Raw genomic sequence first — 22383 nt, forward strand, 5'->3', positions numbered from 1 at the left:
AATGGGTGATGTTTTGGATCAGGACTTCTTCAGACTGAAAGTAGAGGGTGGGAGGAGGGGTGAAGATCGGGAGGCAGGAAAAGACCAGGACCAATGAAGGTCAGCCGCAAATGATCTCAGGCACAAAGAGGGAGAATTGAGAGAGGGAGTTGCAGGACACCCACCAGAGTACACCTTCCTTTAGGTTTAGATTCTAACTCTTTAACCCCCTCTATAACTTCCTCCACCTCTGGACCACATACAAGACATGGAACAAAACAAAATGGAGATCAGGCTCCTCAGGGTTGCACAGTGACACAGATTGTTGCCATGCAGAACCAGAGACCCGGGTTCCATTGTGTGCAGATTGCTGGGCGGTGCGGACTCGATGGGCAGAAGTGCTTGTGAAACACTGTAGCTCTAAACTAAAATAAACAAAACTACCATATAACCAAGGCTCAACTCCTCTTCTACATCATTTACCCAAAGCCTTAAATTCATAGATCAATTTAAAAAAATCAACATCTTGTTTAAATTTCTCTAATAGTCATAGTCATAGAGTCAGACAGCTTGGAAACAGGCCCTTCAGCTCATCTCATTCAGGCCGACCAAGAACCCCCATCTAAGCCAGTCCAACTTGTCTGCATTTGCCCCATCTACCTCTGAAACTTTTGTATCCATGTTCCTGTCTAAGTACTTTTGATCTAGATGAACAAATCTACTACAATCAATCTAAATTGGCTTCTTGTGCACCTCCAGTGGTTTCAGTGAACGGCTGGTAGTCAGTCGTGCCTTCAGCTAGCTAGAATCCCAAATTCCTTCCTAATCCCTGCTTCTCCACATCTCTCCTCTGACCAAACCTTTGATTACTTGTCAAAATGTCACCGTAGATCTTGATATCAATTTTCAATAATTATACTTGTATATTTGATTATATCGCAGATAGTTGTTTGGAAAGTTGTTTTGTCGCAGTTGAGTTCCATAGGTGCTGTTGCACCTTTTATAGTTGTCTCCCAGTGCCCATTTTCTTTACATGGGATAGTTGACAGAGATGCCAAATGCAAATCGCAATGTGCTGCAGCATATTACAGAGTAGGATTTGTGGTTCACTGTGAAGAAAGAAATCTGGCACTGCGCAGCGGTAGAGTTGCTGCTTTACAGCGAATGCAGCGCCGGCCGGAGACTCAGGTTCGATCCTGACTACGGGTGCTGCACTGTAAGGAGTTTGTACGTTCTCCCCGTGACCTGCGTGGGTTTTCTCCAAGATCTTCGGTTTCCTCCCACACTCCAAAGACGTACAGGTATGTAGGTTAATTGGCTGGGTAAATGTAAAAATTGTCCCTAGTGGGTGTAGGATAGTGTTAATGGATGGGGATCGCTGGACGGCGCGGACTTGGTGGGCCGAAAAGGCCTGTTTCCGGCTGTATATATATGATATGATGATATGATAATTCAAGCCTCCTGGATAAAAGTAAATGATTGCCCGTGTCAGCTTCAGTGTTGATGTCTTCATTTCCAAGATAGAGAGAGATGCAAAAGACATAATGTACCAGCTGCTGTGGGCAATACTAACAGACATGACCCATGGCATTAAGGATGGCTTATCTATCTTTGCAAGAGTGCTAGTTTTGTTCGCCAGCCATTATTCCTGACGGCTGCAAAGAAAGGTGTATTCGAATTTTCTCTGGGTAATTCGACCCAGAGGGAGATTTGAACGCATCATTTTTGGTAACAGAATCAGAATCAGAATTACCTTTATTTGTCATCCAAAAAACAAGTCTTTTGGACGAGATTTCATCACCCGCAGTCCAATAATAGAGCAATAAAATAAGCAAATTACACAACCCCAACCAACACAAAACACAAAACAAAAAGAAACATCCATCACAGTGAGTCTCCTCCAGTCCCCTCCTCACTGTGATGGAAGGCCAGAATGTCATTTCTCTTCCCCTGCCGTCTTCTCCCGCGGTCAGGCTGTTGAACTTGCCACGTTCCAGGCCGCGCCGGACGGTGAAATGTCCGCGGCGGGCCGACCCAAGCCCCGCGATCCCGCAATTAGCAGACTCTACTTTCTATTTCTTTTCATCTAGCAGAATTAAAGGATAGACTGCAACATTCACCGACCATGAGAGCGGTTTCTTTTTATTCAAACCACCTGCTGTCGGAGGTACGGTCAGATTCCTGTCCAAGTAATTGCTGCCTTACAAAGAAAACCTTGCGTTGCTCAGGGCAGCCAACTTAACAGACAAAAGGACACAAAGTGCTGGAGTAACTCAGCGGGTCAGGCAGCATCCCTGGAGAACATGGATAGATGACATTTCGGGCCGAGACCCCTTTTCAGACTGATTGTGGCGTTGTTTACATCACATGAGAATCGTAATGTGCAAAGAAAATGTTAGGTTCTAATTCTGCAGGTGTTTATTGATGATATTCAGGCAATGATCAATTTTGTTGAGAATTAACCACAGGTTTAGAGAACAGTTGCCTCAATTACACGCTAGAAGATCAGTACATAAACTTCAATGCGGGGACCTCAACAATAATTTTTTATTGATTTCCAATCCTTCCTATCTTTTTTGGTATAAATGCATCAAGTAGGAATCGATTTTATTGTGGAATGACGAATACTTATTTTCCTTTTGCGCTGAAGAGTGGACTAATGATTCCTGGTAATTAAATTGCTTGAAGGAACACTAGATGAACAGCTATTAAGAGCTTATATACTTTAGATAATCGCAGTGCTAATTGCATATACATGAAGAACTACCCAGTGTGAACCTGTTACTGCAAAATTATACAAAATTACAGACTTTCTGATCAATTCTTCGACGCATTTAAAAGCACTTTCCAGACCACCTGGTTTGCATTAAAATCAGGGCAAGAATTGGGAAATAGCATTTTTGAATTTCACCCTCCTTTTTATTAGCACCTGTAATCATAATTCTGCTTAATATTGGTTTTCACATTCCAATAATGACAAGGAAGTTTGTGCCAGTAGTCACACCTTGCTTTTCGACTTGCCAAATACATTTTATTTTTAGCTCACAATAAAAAACAGTTATTTGATTGTACTGGGTCACACTGACCATTCATTTGGTACAGTACTGGTGCTGTATGTCTTGTTTCCCCATTGTTTTTGTTTGGGCAAGTCACATTACAGGAAATGATTTGTCTGCCAGTGCACTGGTATTTCACACACATGGTATTGTCACAGAGCTTTTACTTTAAGAGAACTTCACAGCTAGGATCCATCTGGTCTTGATTAACCTGAAGATCTTAGAAATTCTCTTGGAAGCTGATGTTCAATGAAGTCTGAGGTAGACACAAAATGCTGGAGTAACTCAACGGGTCAGGCAGCATCCCTGGAGAGAAGGAATGGGTGACGTTTCGGATCGAGACCCTTCTTCAGACTTCAATGAAGTCTGGATTGTGGATTGCATTCCTTTGGTTATTTCCATAGAAAGACTATTTGACTTTCATATATCACGTTTATACGTGCCATTGCTTCTAAGAAATTACAAAAAAGAAAATCCTTAACATTGTCACTAGTGCTCTTTAGCCTTCTGTTGATCCAGTCTGACACTTTTTCCATCGATCCACTCTGTTACAGCTGCCTCGGCAAGGCCACCAGCATAATCAAGGATGAGTCTCACCCTGGTCACTCTCTCTCCTCCCCTCTCCCATCAGGCAAGAGGTACAGAAGTATGAAAACGCATACTTCCAGATTCAGGGACAGTTTCTTCCCAGCAGTTATCAGGCAACTGAACCATCCTCTCACCAACTAGAGAGTGGTCCATTTACCTCTTTTTAGACCCTCAAACAATCTTTAATCGGAATTCATTGGATTTTATCTTGTACTAAACATTATTCCCTTTATGCTGTATCTGTACACAGTGGGTGGCTTGATTGCAATCAAGTTTAGTCTTTTCGCTAACTAGATAGCATGCAACAAAAGAGCTTTTCACTGTACCTCGGGATAGGTGCCAATAATAAACTAAACTAAACTAACAAATTGTGGGTAGACACAAAATGCTGGAGTAACTCAGTGGGACAGGCAGCATCTCTAGAGAGAGGGAATGGGAAACGTTTTGACTCCCCTTACTCTCGCCTCTACCGCCCATCAGCCGTCGCCTCACCTGAGTTCCAGGCTCAGCATCAGGCTGTGGGTATGGTCTATGTGGGTATGGTCTCTGTGGGTATGGTCTATGTGGGTATGGTCTATGTGGGTATGGTCTATGTGGGTATGGTCTATGTGGGTATGGTCTATGTGGGTATGATCTATGTGGGTATGGTCTATGTGGGTATGGTCTCTGTGGGTATGATCTACATGGGTATGATCTACGTGGGTATGATCTATGTGGGTAAGGTCTATGTGGGTATGGTCTATGTGGGTATGGTCTATGTGGGTATGGTCTATGTGGGTATGGTCTATGTGGGTATGGTCTATGTGGGTATGGTCTATGTGGGTATGGTCTCTGTGGGTATGGTCTCTGTGGGTATGGTCTATGTGGGTATGGTCTATGTGGGTATGGTCTATGTGGGTATGGTCTATGTGGGTATGGTCTACGTGGGTATGGTCTATGTGGGTATGGTCTATGTGGGTATGGTCTATGTGGGTAGGGTCTATGTGCTTACTACGAATTCAGCTGATCTGGCCAGAACCTACTCTGTACTGGCAAATTGTGAGCTAAACATAAAACATATTTGGCAAGTCGAAAAGCAAGGTGTGATCATTGGCACAAACTGCCTGGTTGTTATTCGAATGTGAAAACCCATATTAATCAGAATCATGATTGCAGGTATTAATAAAAAGGGTGTGTTCCAAAGGTTATGGTTTTAATTTCCGAATTGTCTTGGAGAGGCAGAGAGAATCAACTGAGGCACCCAGTGCAATTCCAGGATGACTTACTTAATAACGTTTTGTCTGATTAAACTGCTGTGGATCCCCTTTGTTTCGGAGTCTTGGCCATTCCATAGATGAGTGCACCTTGTCCCCAAGAAGCTGGCTCTTGTTGCTTTGGAAATCTGAATACATCAGGTCATAGAGTCACAAAGTTATACAGCATGGAAACAGGCCCGTGCTGACCAAGATGCCCCCTCTACACTCGTCCCACCTGCCCGGGTTTGGCCCTTATCTTTCTAAACCTTTCCTATCCATGTACCTGTCCAATTGTCATTTAAATGTTGTTGTAGTACCTGCCTCAAACACCTCTTCTGGCAGCTTATTCCATACACCCACCACCCTATGAGTGAAATGAACATGAACTGCTGCAGGAGTCATGCCACCTGCCTAGGAATCCAGTGAATGTTCTTCATGGAGATCATCTCAATGTTAACGATGAGTGAAGGCCTCTTATAATCAGTGAACACTCTCGGGTGATATGGGATGACTTAAGAGCCACTTGGGTGCAGTATGTTACAGCCTTCAGTGGTAGAAAGGTCCACGCAAGAACCAGCTGTGAGCAACATGGTTTGCAAATGTTATGCGATTGATTTACTGCAGAGAATAGGAAATTCTCACCAGGACAATTGTGTTGGTGACAAACAATACATGGAAATGGGTAGAGTAAAGAGCACTGTCAATTCCAGTCCAGTGCTCCATTGATCATGGTACAAATAAAAGCAGGAGTCAGCCTTTCCCATCCTTGTACCTGCTTCATCATCCATTAAGATGATAGCTGATCATTTACCTCATTGCCACTTTCCTGGACTAACCCCGTACATCTTGATTACCCTAATATCCAGAAATAAATCGACTCCTACAATGAATATGCAAAGTGACGGTAAGGGGCGGCACGGTGGTGCAGCGGTAGAGTTGCTGCCTTACGGCGCCAGAGACCTGGGTTTGATCCTGACTACGGGCGTTGTCTGTACAGAGTTTGTACGTTCTTCCTGTGACCACGTGGGTTTTCTTCTGGTGCTGCAGTTTCCTCAATTCCAAATACATGCAGTTTTGTAGGTTAAATTGGCATCTGTAAATTGTCCCTTGTGTGTAGGATAGAACTAGTGAATGGGTGATTGCTGGTCGACGCGGACTCGGTGGGCCGAAGTGCCTGTTTCCACGCTGTGTAACGAAACTAAACTAAACTAAGTCTGAACCACCACAGTCCACTTGGGTACAGAATTCCAAAGAATCATAACCTTCTGTGTGAAGACATTCTCATCATCTCTGCCCTTAATGCCAACCTGTTACGTTGAGACCATGTTTCTTGTTTCTCAACTCCACAACCAGGGAAAACATTGTTCCCTCACTCTACCTGTCAAGATCCTGAAGAATTTGATTTATTTCTCTATACTTTATAAAGTACAAGCCTCGTCAGCTTAAACTCTTGTTCTATGATAAACCAACATGCTAAAGTATTGAAGATTTTGCTACACTTCCTGTGTCCCAAACATGTTCTTCCTTACATAGGGGGGCCAAACCCACGCAGAGTATTCCAAGTATAATCTTACCGGAGCCCAATATATTGGGAGAAAAACACTTTTGCTCAAATATTCTTGCAGTAAAGGCCAATGCTTTCTAAATTGGCTTTACAAATTTTTTTGTTGGACTTCCATGTTTCAGTGATTGGTGCACAGTGCACCTAACCCTTTCAGAACATCATAACTCAGCCCACTGAACCTGCAGGTTCGACTTGACAAAGGAACAATGATTCCGTCAATGACCAAGTCTGTAAGGGAGCAGGGATTAAGGAGTCTACATTTTTTTTTGTATTAATTAAGTTTTAGTTATCTGCTTAAATGTGTTATTTTGTGTTCTCTAATTTATTTTTCCAACGTGTTAATTAGTCGATTTGTAATAGTTTTGAAAATTTCCAAATGGCATCATTTATGGTTTTATACTGGTTTCATAGCCAGCTGAGCCCTGGAGCAGTACATTATTAGAATAATGCCCTTTGGCCCACCAAGTCTCTGCCAACTATTAACCCCCCATTTACACGTATCCCTCTTTAACCCAGTTTTATTCTTTTCACATTCTCCTCAACTCCCTCCATGTTCTATGACTTACCTATCTATATCCTTGGGGCATTTTACAACAGGCAATTAACCTATCGATCCACACATCCTTGAGATCTGAGAATCATCTGGAGGAAACCCACACGGTCACAAGGCGAATGTGTAAACTCCACACAGACAGCACCTGGGGTCAGGATTGAACCTGGGTCTCTGGCACTGTGAGGCAACGGCTCTACCAACTGCACCACTCTGCTGCCCCAGGACACCGGGCTTGGTTTAGCAGCTATCAATGTTGCGGTTAGCTGTTCTGCCTGTGGGATGGTAGTGGGCATGTAGGGTTAAAATATGAGACGAGGAAAAAATTCATCCTAATGTGACAGGGGTGAAGAATTCACCGCCTGAAAGCATCATAGAAACGGAAGCCCACCTCACATTAAATGTACAAAATGATACAGAGTGCTGGAGTAACTCAGCCAATCAAGCAACATCCATGGACAACATGGATAGGTGATGTTTCAGGTCAGGACTCTCCTTCAGAATGATTTGGGTCTGGACCCGAAACGTCGCCTATCCACCTTCTCCAGGGATGCTGCCTGACTCGCTGAGTTACTCCAGCACTTTGTGTCTCTTTCTGTTTTCAAACCAGCATCCTTGTTTCTTCTTGTTAAATGCACTTGGATGTGTATGAGCCACTGCTTGGTGCTGGATGGTGGAAGTAGGCTAGGTAGTTATTTTATAACCAACAAAGTCATAATAGGACAAGTGACTTTTACCTCTATCACAGATTTTCCCTGAATCTTTGATTTTACCAGCACTTAAGGTGAGGGAGCTATATTTTGTAGGTGGCACTCTGTCCTGAGTCAGAGGTTTGTGATCTAATCAGGAAATAAAGACCCGATGAATTTCAAGATGCAGGAGTTTGTATCCGAATGGGGTTTTTTTCAGAATGGTGTAGAACACCTTACAAAAGGTGATTACTTCTGAAATGTATTTGTAGTTATCATGAGGAATGTTTGGCAAAATCATTTGGAAAACGAGCATTTGGTTTTTAGATGAACATATATTTTAACTGCAAGTCAAACAGTTCCTCCAATGCACTGGCAAACATTTCACCTTTGTACAAATCTTTCAAAACACATTAACTGGTCAATCAGCTCAATATCCCGTGGGAGATATCTGTTTACAAAGCTGTTGCTAAAATAATCCATGTAACTTTGACAGTTCTATTAAACAATCACATTGTAACTAATGGGTGTTCCACTATTTTGAAAGCTGTGATAAATACCGTTGTTTGTCCTTTCAAAGGCAGGAATTTATTGAATTATGCTGAATGTATGACTCCCTTCTATTGGCAACATCTATGTTATCAAAAATTGTGATTGTATTTCATGCTGTACATATTTTAAGACGGATGCAAGCGTTCGTCCTGTTAAACCAAAAACAATTTCTGTTTATTTTTTTTAGTTTGGAGATACAGCACAGAAACAGGCCCTTCAGCCCATTGAGTCCACGCCAACCAGCGATCCCCGTACACTAACACTAACACACACAATAGGGACAATTTACAATTTTATCGAAGCCAATTAACCAACAAACCTTTACGTCTTTGGAGTGAAAGGAAATCGGAGCACCCGGAGAAAACCCACACGGTCACAGGGAGACATACAAACTTCATACAGACTGCGCCCATTGTCAGGATAGAACCTGGGTCTCTGGCGCTGAAAGGCGTCAACTCTACCGCCGCGCCACCGTGCTGTTTCAATTTTCAGTCATTTACCTAGTCCTTATTAAGCGAGGCATTATGTACAGCTCCTTCTGCAGTTGCAATAGGAACTTAAGAAGGACCGGGAGTTAGACCATTCTGGCTTTCAATGGCTGATCTGTGACCTAAGCACATCTTGCCACTTTTGACCGATAGTCCTTGACTTCCTTGATTCACAAAAATTGACCCCAGCTCCATTTGCTGCTTTTGGGAGAGTTCCACATTTATACCACCTTCAGTGTGAAACCGTCAAGCTTCTCTCTTCAACGTTTTTAAACTATCTCCCAGTTCTGGCTTTTCCAATCAGAAGCAGTATTTTTTTCTCTCCTCTTCTTCACTTTCCTTTGAGTGTCTTGAAACAATTCTTGATTTAAACCTTTAATATTCAAATTCCACTGGATAGTTTGAGTAATCTCTGTTGGCAATTTAAATCTTGGCGTTGCAATCTGGAAGGACTCATTTTATTCTATCCATCACTTTGTTGAAATCCTTACAGCCCCTAATAATTTTCCATTCTGTTGCTCATATTTCAGTCTCTTTTTTCACAAATTGGAATCACCCTCTGCTCAGTACAAGCCATTCTTCTCCCTTTGAATTCACGTTAACATTTTGATACCAACATGACATATCAAGGCAATCCTTCCTAATTCTTTTAACTCAAATACTCCAATCCGGTTATTGATCTTCATTAATATTGCAATATGATTTTGTCAGATCAAGAAATTAAAAGCATGAAATTGCTTTGTGCTAAAGCATTTTTTCTCAATGGATTAAACACTCATTCCCCCTTTCACAGATTATTTTGCCATTTATCTATAAAGTTAGCTGGTTATGCTTTGAATCTATGCATACTATTTATATCATTGGCTTCTTAACGCAGAAACCCAGAATGATTCAATTTTGTTAACTCCTATTAGCATATCAAAGATATCAAAGATCAAAGATATGAAAAACCTTTCTTCATTTTTTTTCCACAAGGAAAACTCCTAATCCCTGGAGTTACTTTCATGCTATTGAATATACAATAGACAATAGGTGCAGGAGTAGGCCATTCGGCCCTTCGAGCCAGCACCGCCATTCAATGTGATCATGGCTGATCATTCTCAATCAGTACCCCATTCCTGCCTTCTCCCCATACCCCCTGACACCGCTATCCTTAAGAGCTCTATCTAGCTCTCTCTTGAATGCATTCAGAGAATTGGCCTCCACTGCCTTCTGAGGCAGAGAATTCCACAAATTCACAACTCTCTGACTGAAAAAGTTTTTCCTCATCTCCGTTCTAAATGGAATAATTAATTCTCCAATCAATAAGCAACCCAGTATAGAATTTCTGAAGAAGGGTCCCGACCTATCCATGTCCCCAAAAACATTTGCCTGATTCACTGAGTTACTGCAGCACTTTGTTTCTTTTTCTAAACCAGCATCTGCAGTTCCTTGTGTTTCCCTTTGTATTTTATCTCTGGAAATCCCATTAGAATTCAGCCACATACAGGGGAATTACGCCCCCTGAGTAATTTTGGGAATTTTCTACTCCAGGGAGCTGTGAACATTGAGCTATTAAGTATAATCCAGGGCTGAGATAGATTTTTGGACCATGGGTAAATTAAAGAATAATAGTCTCACATTATTTAAATAATATCCAGCTTTTCTGTTCTTCCCACCAAAGTGCAACACTTCCCATTTCCCCACATTTTACTCCACATCTCACTTAACCTGCCTCTGCAGAATCTTCTTGTTCTCCTCACAATTAATTTCCCTGCTTCATATTTTCCTTGTTAGCAGATGAGCATTTAATATTTAGACCCTTTATTTGAGACATCCATACAAATTTGTAAGTAGTGAGGTCAGATCCCTGGAAAACGTGGATAGGTGATGTTTCAAGTCGAGAACCCTTCTTCAGACTGACCAGTTTGAAGAAGGGTCTTGACCCAAAATGGCACCTATCCATGTTCACCAGAGATGCTGCCTGACCCGCTGAGTTACTCCAGCACTTTGTGCCCTTTTAAATACAATCAGTTCAAACTCAAGTACAACAGATAGAGCAATAGGGGGAGATATAAGAGTGCAGAACAGTAATACATTTATTGTCATAAAACTATGTGAATGCTGCATAATCATATTCTGTTTTAAATGATCGTTCTCTAAATAATAAATTCCAGCTATCCTGCTGACTTATGATATTTGATATTTTAGATTTTTAGATTTAGATTTAGAGATACAGCACGGAAACAGGCCCTTCGGCCCACCGAGTCCGCGCCGCCCAGCGATCCCCGCACATTAACACTATCCTACACACACTAGGGACAATTTTTACATATGCCCAGCCAATTAACCTACAAACCTGCACGTCTTTGGAGAGTGGGGGGAAACCGAAGATCTCGGAGAAAACCCGCGCAGGTCACGGGGAGAACGTACAAACTCCGTACAGACGGCACCCGTAGTCAGGATCGAACCCGAGTCTCCGGCGCTGCATTCGCTGTAAGGCAGCAACTCTACCGCTGCGCCACCGTGCCACCATATCTTAGAGATGGGGGATAATAAATCAATCAATCAAATTTAAGACAAAATCCCTGATCCAGATAGTTTGTGCCCATACATCTAAGTAAGTTGGGGTAGATATAACAGTACTATTGCATATAGTACGAATGGGAATGGTGGCAGATATCTCGTGTGAATCCTATGTACAGATAGGAAAATAGAACGTCCACAAATCCAGGCAACCATAGACTGATTAACTATATGTATGTCAGTGTTTATAAAGGTATATTCTAAACTCTTGCCAGTGATTGCCCTCTGCAGCTACAACCATTTTAAGAGTCCTGTAGTTCTAATCCAGTGGGGGGAGCAGGCTGCTGTGTCCGGTCTACCAGCAGGAGCAGGCCACGAGTGTAGATCAGACTTCACATGGCAGATCCTGCTCACAGAATGATCTGCTGTGTTTTTGATAGCTCACTGTTATTTAAGGCTAATAAACTTGGTTTAGTTGTAGTTTAGAGATACAACAAGGAAACAGGCCCTGGTGGATGTTGGGAGGATGCTTCCATGTGTGGGAGAGTCTCGGACCAGAGGCCATAGCCTCAGAATAAAAGAATGTACTTTTAAGAAGGAGATGAGGAGGAATTTCTTTAGTCAGAGAATGGTGAATCTGTGGAATTCATTGCCACAGAAGGCTGTGGAGGTCTGGTCAATGGATATTTCAAAGGCAGAAATAGATTCTTGTTTTGTTCAGGTGTCAGAGGTTATGGGCAGAAGGCAGGAGAATGGGGTTATCAGGGAGAGATAGATCAGCCATGATTGAATGGTGGAGTAGACTTGATGGGCCGAATGGCCTAATTCTTCTCCTATCACTTATGAATTAAGAACATCTGTGGAAAGAGAAACAGTTAACATTTCAGTTAAACCTAAGAGGTTATTGATGGTGTTTGACTTGAAATGTTATCTCTGCGTCATTTTAGATTTTAGAGATACAGCGCGGAAACAGGCCCTTCGGCCCACCGGGTCCGCGCCGCCCAGCGATCCCCGCACATTAACATTATCCTACACACACTAGGGACAATTTTTTTAACATTTGCCCAGCCAATTAACCTACGTACCTGTACGTCTTTGGAGTGTGGGAAGAAACCGAAGATCTCGGAGAAAACCCACGCAGGTCACGGGGAGAACGTGCAAACTCCGTACAGACGGCGCCCGTAGTCAGGATCGAACCTGAGTCTCCGGCGCTGCATTCGCTGTAAGGCAGCAACTCTACCGCTGCGCCACCGTGCCGCCACATGACATCTGTCATGTCCACAGATGCTGCTTGCCTTGCTGATTTTTCCTCTTATATTACAATGGATAGAAACCCAAATACACAATAGGGATTAAGGGTTGTTACCCAGGTTGGTGAGCATTGCAGGGTTACTTGATGAGGTTTGCAGCAGTGACCACAGTTTTTCACTATTTACACCAATGGATTGGACTTGCAAAGCAAAAGTAATACATCAACATTTATGGATGATACCAACTTGAGTATGAGTAAGTTTATGTTCATAGGAGCTGAATTAGGCCATTCAGCTCATCAAGTCTACTTCACCATTCAATCATGGCTGATCTATCTTTCCCTCTTAGCCCCATTCTCCTGCCTTCTCCCAAAACCCATGACACCCGTACTAATCAAGAATCTATCTATCTCTGCCTTAAAAACATCTACTGACGGCCTCCACAGCCTCCTGTGGCAATGAATTCCACAGATTCACCACCCTATGACTAAAGAAATTCCTCCTCATCTCTTTCGTAAAGGGATGTCCTTTTGCACTGAGTCTATGACCTCTGGTCCTAGACACTCCCACTAGTGGAAACATCCTCTCCACATCCAGGCTATCCAAGCCTTTCACTCTGCGTCCACTCTATCCAAGCCTTTCACTATTCACTAAAGAAAAGAACTGCAACAAAATAAAGGAAGTCTATGCTAAACAAGGAAATAAATGATCGACTAGCATTTCTGTGATGCCTTTCACTCTCACATGTGGAGCCATCCCTTCACATAACCAATGATGGAGTACACTTTCTGACATAGCCCAGCATTCCACATGGAATCAATGCCTCCCATGCAAAGCAGTGAATCTATTTAAAAGCTTGCAGTACCAGAAAGGTGTAATTATTGGTGGTTATAATGACAACAGTCCAACTAATGGCTGTTGAAGATGGGGCACATTATGACAAAGATTGGAAACAGTTTGCAAAGTTATACAGTGGAAGACAGTTACTTCTGATAAATCCATTTGGGGATAGACACAGTCTGAGCCTGAAGAAGGGTCTCGACCCGAAACGTCACCCATTCCTTCTCTCCAGAGATGCTGCCTGTCCCGCTGAGTTACTCCAGCATTTTGTGTCTATCTTTGGTGTATAACCGGCATCTGCAGTTCCTTCCCACACAATCCATTTAGGGAATTCAGCAGAGAGTGGATAATTTTCTTTTCCGCTGTTGAATACTATCTTTGCATTTTCTCGTTGCAGTTGGCAAAGTGATTCAAACAAAAGAGTCAACCATGTTCTGCCCTGCTGGATACTTCCCATGTGGTAATCTGAGTGTGTGCCTACCACAGACTCTTCATTGCAATGGGATCAATGACTGTGAAAATGGAGCAGATGAAGGCAATTGTGGTAGGTGTAATGCAGGGTACGGTCGACAGTGGATGTTGAGGTGTGTGTGACTTGTGCCTATGTCCGGAAACAGGTTATAAAACTGTCTAATTTATCATTTCAGAAGCAATTTAATGAGTGTGTATTCTGACAAATGTATTGTGTGATAAAACTTAATACATCGGCAGCTTTTGTTTTCATCCCAGGAATGAGTATGTTAACATATGATGAGCGTTTGATGACACTGGGCCTGTACTCGCTGGTGTTTAGAAGAATGATGGGGGATCTCATTGGAACGTACAGAATAGTGGAAGGCTTGGATAGAGTGGATGGGGAGAGGATGTTTACACTGGTGGGAGGGTCTAGGACCAGAGGTCATAGCCTCAAAATTAAAGGACGTTCTTCTAGAGAGGAGATGAGGAGGAATTTCTTTAGTCAGAGGGTGGTGAATCTGGGGAATCCTTTGCCACAGGAGGCTGTGCAGGCCGCCAGTGGATATATTTAAGGCAGAGATCGATAGGTTCTTGATTAGTACAGGTGTCAGATGTTATGGGGAGAAGGCAGGAGAATGGGGTTAAGAGGGAGAGATAGATCAGCCATGATTGAATGGTGGAGTAGACTTGACGGGCCAAATGGCCTAATTCTGCTCCTATCACTTATGATCTGATGATCTTCATAGGTCAGAGCACAGAAACAGGCCCTTCGGTCCAACTCATTCATGGTGACCATGATGCCCCTTGACACTAATCCTATTTGCCCATATTAGGCCTGTATGCCTCTGCTCTTTCTCTGTCCAAGTACTTGTCCAAATGCCTTTAAAACACTGTAATTGTATCTGCATCTGTCACCTCCTCTGGCAGCTTGTTTCATATTATCAGAGCGCTGCGTGTGAAAATTCTTGGAAGGAGAAGTGCCAAATGATAACATGCTGCATCATTAATTTTGTGCAAGAGATTCCGATGGTAAAATAAGACAACTTTGTTCTAAATTAGTGAGTGTTAAACATTTAGATCTGTAACAAACAATGATCTCAACTTTTCCTTAACTGACTCACGGAACCATGACAGCATAAGTAGCAACATTTCCCAGTACTAGGGTACAGTTGACCCAAGGGCCATTGGATTCCTGTGTTGCTTTCAACAGTCCTGGAGAATACAATTGTATCTTCAAGGAGTTTACCTTTGTCTGATTTCTGTTACCAAGGATGCCAAGTGTGAATGTCCAAACAATGATTGGGCCTATTTTATTTCCAATTTATAGCTCACTTAGATTTGAGGATAAACCAATCATAGACAATAGACAATAGACAATAGGTGCAGGAGGAGGCCATTCGGCCCTTCAAGCCAGCACCGCCATTCAATGTGATCATGGCTGATCATTCTCAATCAGTACCCCGTTCCTGCCTCCTCCCCATACCCCCTGACTCCGCTATCCTTAAAAGCTCTATCTAGCTCATAGGGTGACACGGTGGCGCAGCGGTAGAGTTGCTGCCTTACAACGCCAGTGACCTGGGTTTGATCCTGACTACGGGTGCTGTCTGTACGGAGTTTGTACGTTCTCTCCGTGACTGCATGGATTTTCCCCGTTTGCTCCAGTTTCTTCCCACACTCCAAAGATGTACACACATGTTTGTAGGTTAATTGGCTTCAGTAAAAAAATTAAATTGTCCCTCGTGTGTAGTGTGTCCTCGTTGGGCCGAAGGGCCTGTTTCTCTACTTCTAAACTAAACCAAACTAAAACTACAACTAGACAGTATTTTCAAAGGGTGGATTTGGACAATAAGGTGTTAGGTTAGACATAGACACAAAATGCTGGAGTTACTCAGCATCTCTGGATAGAAGGAATGGGTGACGTTTCAGGTTAAGACCCTTCTTCAGACTGAGATGCTGCCTGTCCTGCTGAGTTACTCCAGCATTTTGTGTCTAACCTCAGTTTAAACCAGCATCTGCAGTTCCTTCCCACAACAAGGTGTTAGGTTAACTGGCAGGCATGACTGATACCATATAAGACATGTCAAGAACATGGGATGTCCTTCTCTAACCTTGCACTTGGCATGACAAGGAGCTACAGTACATTGCTGAGCAGTAACAGATCAGCTAAGAATTTCTGAAGGAACGTGAGTGAACCAGGTAAAAAAATGAACAAAGATTTGGTGCTTTCACAGTCACCATTATTGGCATTAGTTTGTATTCCCTATTTAGTTTATGAAATAAATATATATTACATTGGTAATTTTCTAAACCTATGGATACTATGCCAGTAACTCAGCAACAATGCACTGCCTCTATTGAAAATAGATCATTTTCATTCTGTTGTACACTCGATTAATTGATCCACTGAGTTTAATTGATTGATTGATAGATACAGCATGGAAACAGGCCCTTCCACTATCACCAAGTCCGTCGACCATTCACACTAGTTCTATGTTATCCCATTTTCTCGTCCACTCCCTGCACCCTAGGGGCAATTTACAGAAAGCAATGAACCTAAAAAAATGCAAGTCTTTGGGATGTGGGTGGAAACTGGAGCAACCGAAGGAAATCCCATGCGGTGACGAAGAGAACGTACAAACTCCACACAAACTCCACATAGACTGCACCTGAGGTCAGGATCGAACCTGGGTCCCTAGATCTGTGAGGCAACGTTCTCTCCCAGCTACGCCACCCAAGCAAGTCTGCTCGCGCCATCAAATAGGATGAAATAGCTGTGTATGTTTATGATTCCATACATCTTCTAGCTCTTCTTAAGATAAGTTTTTTCTAACAGGGTTGCTAAATTTATGGAACTTTTTCCACCGTAAACACATGCAAGTATATTCGGCCTTGGATGTGTTCAGATTTGACTTTAGACATCATCCCAAGAGTGAAGCTTTGAGAGATAATTTACTCTGTTACTCATTTACTTTTTCCCATTTCAGACGACTTATCTGGCTGGCCTCTGATTGTGGACTGGTACGTGACACAAATTGTTGTTCAGGACGATGCAAGGGGAAATTGCAGTGAGTAAACAGATATTTCAATTTATGTGAGAAAATAAAAAATCTATGGCTTAGAAATTCAGGAGCACTCAATTTTTTAATGCAAAAGGGCGGCAGGGTGGCAGGGTGGCACAGCGGTAGAGTTGCTGCCTTACAGCGCCAGGTTCAATCCTGACAATGGGTGCCGTCTGTACGGAGTTTGTACGTTCTCCCCGTGGCCGCGTGGGTTTTCCCCGGGTGCTCCGGTTTCCTCCCACACTCCAAAGATGTACAGGGATGTAGGTTAATTGGCTTTGGTAGAAATTGTAAATTGTCCCTAGTATGTAGGATAGTGCTAGTGTAAGGGGCTCGCTGGTCGGCACGGACTCGGTGGGCCGAAGGGCCTGTTTCCGCGCTGTATCTCTAAACTAAACTAAAAGTGGATTTAAAATTGAAACTTAACTATTCAAAAGAAAAGTTTCATTTACCACCATTACATCTTACTCTATATAAATTCATTCTCAACCAAACAAGTGTGTTTAATTAAAAACATTGTGCTGGAGCAACTCAGTGGGTCAGGCAGAATCCCTGGAGAACATGGATAGGTGATGCTTTGGGTCGGGACCCTTCTTCAGACTGATTGTAGGGGTGGGGGGTGGGAAGAAACCTAGAAGAGAGGATGGGCAGGACAAAGCGTGGCAGGGAACAGGTGAATACATGTGAGGGGGGTTTTGACAGGCAGATGGTTGGACAAAGGGCAGATGAAAAAAAGGTGTGAGACAAAAGGATTGGAGTTGTGAATTGTGAAGCCAGAAGAAGGAATGTAGGTAGAGGGGAGAAATAGTTGTGAGCCCATGTGGGAGCACAAGGGAGGGGGAGGGGGATGAGAAGAAAGGGTGTATGGGGGAGGAAGAGGAGGGGGAGGAAGAGGTTGTTAGAGATTATCTAAAATTGGAGAATTGAATGGCTTGTCAGCTGCCCTTGCAATACATGAGGTGCTGTCCCTCCAGTTTGCATGTGGCCTCACACTGGCAATGGAGGAGGCCCAGGACAGAAAGGTCAGTATGGGAATGAGAAGTGCAATTATAATGGTTAGCAACTGGGAGATCCAGCAGGCCTTGATGGACCGAGTCCAAGCGTTCAGCGAAACGGTTGCCGAGTCTACACTTGGTCTCACCAAGAAGGCCACTTCAAGTACACTGGGTGCTGTAAATGAGGTTAGAGGAGGTGCACATGAACCTCTGTCTCACCTGGCTGGATTATTGGGTCCCTGGATGGAGGTAAGGGAGGAGGTACAGGAGGGATAGGTGTTACGCTTCCTGTGGGTGCAGGGGATAGGCCTGGGGAGCAGGTGGCCTGTGTGGGAAGGGATGAGTGAACCAAGCAGTTGTGGAGGGAGCGGTCTCTTCGGAAGGCGGAAAGAGGTGGAAATTGGAAAACGTGACTGGTGACGGGATCACATTAGAGGTGACTGAAATGTCGGAGGATTGTGCGTTAGATGCGGAGGCTGGCGGGGTGAGAGGTGAGGACCAGGGGAACTCTATCCTTGTTCTATCTGGGAGGGAAGGGGAGTGAAAGCAGAACCATGGGACACAGAGGAGACAGGGGTGAGGGATCCATCTATGACAGCAATGGAGAAAGCAAGTTAACTAAAGAAAGAGGACACATTGGATGTCCTAGAAGGGAAAGCTTCATCTAGGGAGCAGAGATGCGGTGGAGACAGAGGACAATTTAATTGTACCTGTATCTCAGTGTACTTGTGCAGGTGATAATAAATTCAACCTGCCTTGAGTTGGTTTCTTTATAATGCTGTATAACTTGGTTCATTTACCATCTTATCTGTCGCAGCACTTAGGAGATATCCAAGAATATGCACGTGTCAAGAGAAGACTGTCATCTGTGAAGGCCTTGGGCTTCTCACTGTGCCAACGTTCTCTTCCAATATACTTGTACTGTAAGTACCTCCACAGCAGTGGACTAACATGTTGGAAGTCCGCGGCAATGTTTATTTCTCACAAAGCAATCCTTCCACTTTTCCATCACACATCACTTATGTCCAATATTTTGGGAAGGCCTCAAGTTAACTGGGCATCAAAATCAAGCTGCAATGGGTTGTAAGAGTTAGAATTAAAATAGAAATTAGTGAAGTCATTCAAAGGTTACCATGTTTGCCATGTGCTAGTGAGATGAGGAAGAACTTTTTCAGTCAGAGAGTGGTGAAGGTGTGGAATTCTCTGTCTCAGAAGGCAGTGGAGGCCAGTTCGTTGGATGCTTTCAAGAGAGAGCTGGATAGAGCTCTTAAGGATAGCGGAGTCAGGGGGTATGGGGAGAAGGCAGGAACGGGGTACTGATTGAGAGTGATCAGCCATGATCGCATTGAATGGCGGTGCTGGCTCGAAGGGCTGAATGGCCTACTCCTGCACCTATTGTCTATTGTCTATTGTCTATTGATATGTGGAATGGCACAAGCCTTAATGGCATTAATGTGCAGAGGGATCTTGGGGTCCAGGTCAAAAGCACCCTGAAAGTGGCAACACAAGAAGATAGAATGGCCAAGAAGATGTATAGTATGCTTGTCTTTATTGGTCAGGCTCTCTATCTCCAGGTCCCTCAGGTCGGCCGACTTGGGGCTATTCACTATCCCGCGGTCTAGGCCAGGGGTGACCGCGCTTTTGCGGTTGCAGCTCCTAGACTGTGGAACAGCATCCCTCTCCCCATCAGAACTGCCCCCTCCATCGACTCCTTTAAGTCCAGGCTCAAAACCTATTTCTACTCCCTAGCGTCTGAGGCCCTCTGAGGGGGCGCTGTGAACTGTTTATGTATGTGCTGTTATGTTTGTGTGCCATTGTATGTTCGTTCTTAGTACCTGAACTGATGTACAGCACTTTGGTCAACGTGGGTTGTTCTTAAATGTGCTATACAAATAAAGTTGACTTGACTTGACTCTAAGACGTTTCTCGCGCTGCATTTGAAGAATGGAGGGCAGTTCTGGTCACCCCTTTACAGGAAAGATATGGAGGCTTTGGAAAGGGTACAGAGGTTTACCAAAATGATGCCTGGATTAGGAGCAATAATAAGGTACAAGGAGATATTATCCAAAGTTGGATTGTTTTTTTTCTGGAACAGCAGAGTTTGAAAGGAGACCTGATGGAAGTACATAAAATTATGAGAGATTTTGGTCAGGGAGACAGCCTAAACCTTTTGCCCAGAGTGGGAATGTCAAAGACGAGAGAGCATCGTTTTAAGGTGAGAGGAGCAAATTTTAAAGGAGATAGTTGGGCAAATGTTTTATACAGAGGGTGGTGTGTGACTGGAAGGCTGCAACGGAGAGCAGTGGAGGCAGCTATGATGGTGGAGTTTAACAGGCTTTTGATAGGTACATGGAGATACAGGAAATGGAGGGATATGGATCAGGTTCCGGCAGATGAGATTAGTTTATCTTTTCACCTTGTTCGGCACAGACATTGTAGGCCAAAGAGCCTGTTGTTGTGCTGTGCTCTTCTTTGTAGATAAGAAGGTTGATAAGTAGCAGGTGTAGATAACTGAATGGAGATATGATGCAGAAATGATAAATTATGTTAATCAGAAAAGATTGGATGCTTATTCGTCCTGGTTGCAAGCTATTCAGCAAAGGCACATAAGAAAATAGAGTTGATAGTTTGATCATGGAAAATATTAGCGCTAAGGAATGCCTTAAGGGAATAAAGTAATATATTGGATTATGCTAAAGAACAATGAAGTTTTATCATGCGCTGTGTATTATTTGAAGCTACCAAATACCGGTGTGGAGATTGAGAAGCAGGTGTACAAAAAAATATTGAAAGATGCAAGAACTATAAGTGAAAGTGCAAGATTCTGCTACAAAAATAAACGGTACAGTGGTTGCAATAAAGGCAAGGAATGTGAGGAATGTCCAAATTGTGATCAGAAGAATTTTCTTTATGTTTCCTGGTCAACCACGAGATTTTGATGGGGCGTTGTCCTAGACAATGAAGTTTATCAAGTGGAAACATTTACGACTAGGGAGTGTTTTAGGAATAGAGAAACAAATGATTTAGACTTTACATTTAAGTCTATAGAGATTGCATATGCTGGTTCACATAAAAAGACACAAAGTGCTGGAGCATCTCAGTGAGTCAGGCAGCATTGCGGGAGAACATGGATAGGCGACGTTTCGAGTCGGGTCCCTTCTTCAGATTTACGAGGATGTTGCCTGGACTCGAGGGCCTGAGCTATAGGGAGACGTTGAACAGTCTAGGACTCTATTCCTTGGAGCGCAGGAGGATGAGAGGTGAACTTATAGAGGTGTACAAAATCATGAGAGGAATAGGTTGGGTCGAGGCACAGAGTCTCTTGCCCAGAGTAGGGGAATTGAGAACCAGAGGACATGGATTTAAGATGAGGGAGAAAAGATTTAATAGGAACTTGAGGGGTAACCTTTTCAAGCATAGGTTGGTGGGTGTATGGAACGAGTTGCCGGAGAAGGTAGTTGAGGCAGGTACTATCGCAACATTGAAGAAGCATTTAGACGGGTACACGGATCGGACAGGTTTAGAGGGGTATGGGCCAAACGCAGGCAGATGGGAATAGTATAGCTGGGACATGTTGGTCGGTGTGGACAAGTTGGGCCGAAGGGCCTTTTCCCACTCTGTATGACTCTGCCTCAGTTCCTCGGCCCTCATCCATTGAGATTGTTACAATGATGTTGATGCTTGATGCAGTGAGACCTGAATAATTCAGAACATTTGCTCCAAATAAGAGCTCCCTGCTGCAAAAAATGTTGTGGTAATAAAATGAAAACTGTATTCAGAATGTTTTTTATATCTTTCTCATCATCTAGAAAGCTAAATGAAAACAACATCACAGCTCTCACAGATAAAATGTTCATCAGATATCGAGAGCTGGATATATTGTAAGTACTTCTACAACAATGAACAAATTAATTAGATATTGGAAGCCAAAGATTCATATGTTCAAGCCGATCATTAATTTAAAGTGAGCCACTTTTGAAGGCCAATTGAAATCAAAGCCAATTGTTGTCTCATTGTAAAACAGTACAGTGGCTCCCAGACCTGACTTATGGAAATCCAATTTTACGCAAATCCTCCCACAATGTCTTTGCCAAACATGATGCCACAATTGCTATAATTCTTTCATGTCATCAAATATCCATCATAGTATTATCCATAATAAAACATAATGAAATATACACCATATTCAGTCATTATTGAACATCATGAAGCATCTATTTTATTGTATCAAAAACCATCCAGATCAGCATTTATCCCTTGGCCTAATCCACAACTCCAAAACACATTGCCAATTCAGTAAACATAAGCAAAGATTTGTCTACCTTTTAAAGGGGAATGTTGCATTTTCAGTGGATTCCACAGCAGATCCCAGAAGAGTTATCAAGGTCTTATTTCTGTCTCTTCCTTCACCAAAGCACGTACCATTTTGGTAGCACAAGCTGCTGAGTAGACACCATCTAAAACAACTCCTAGGCCATGATGAAGCACGGTAGCGCAGCAGTAGAGTTGCTGCCTCACAGCACCAGAGACCCGGGTTCAATCCTGACTACGGGCGCTATCTGTACGGAATGTGTACG

At 43.2% G+C, this 22383-nt stretch overlaps 1 protein-coding gene across 2 annotated transcripts in view; it reads left to right on the plus strand.

The window, feature by feature from the left end:
• The window catches only part of rxfp2l (relaxin family peptide receptor 2, like), a 67634-nt gene that overhangs the window by 13249 nt on the left and 32002 nt on the right, over window positions 1-22383 (plus strand). For both annotated transcript variants that reach the window (XM_078412148.1, XM_078412149.1), the window contains exons 2-5: window positions 13694-13840; window positions 16737-16817; window positions 18624-18729; window positions 21616-21687. In XM_078412148.1, coding sequence (XP_078268274.1) covers window positions 13694-13840; window positions 16737-16817; window positions 18624-18729; window positions 21616-21687 — 406 coding nt within the window. The remainder of the gene's footprint in view (window positions 1-13693; window positions 13841-16736; window positions 16818-18623; window positions 18730-21615; window positions 21688-22383) is intronic.

Source organism: Rhinoraja longicauda, chromosome 15 (assembly GCF_053455715.1).
Source record: "Rhinoraja longicauda isolate Sanriku21f chromosome 15, sRhiLon1.1, whole genome shotgun sequence".
NCBI classification, from domain to species: Eukaryota; Metazoa; Chordata; class Chondrichthyes; order Rajiformes; family Arhynchobatidae; genus Rhinoraja; species Rhinoraja longicauda.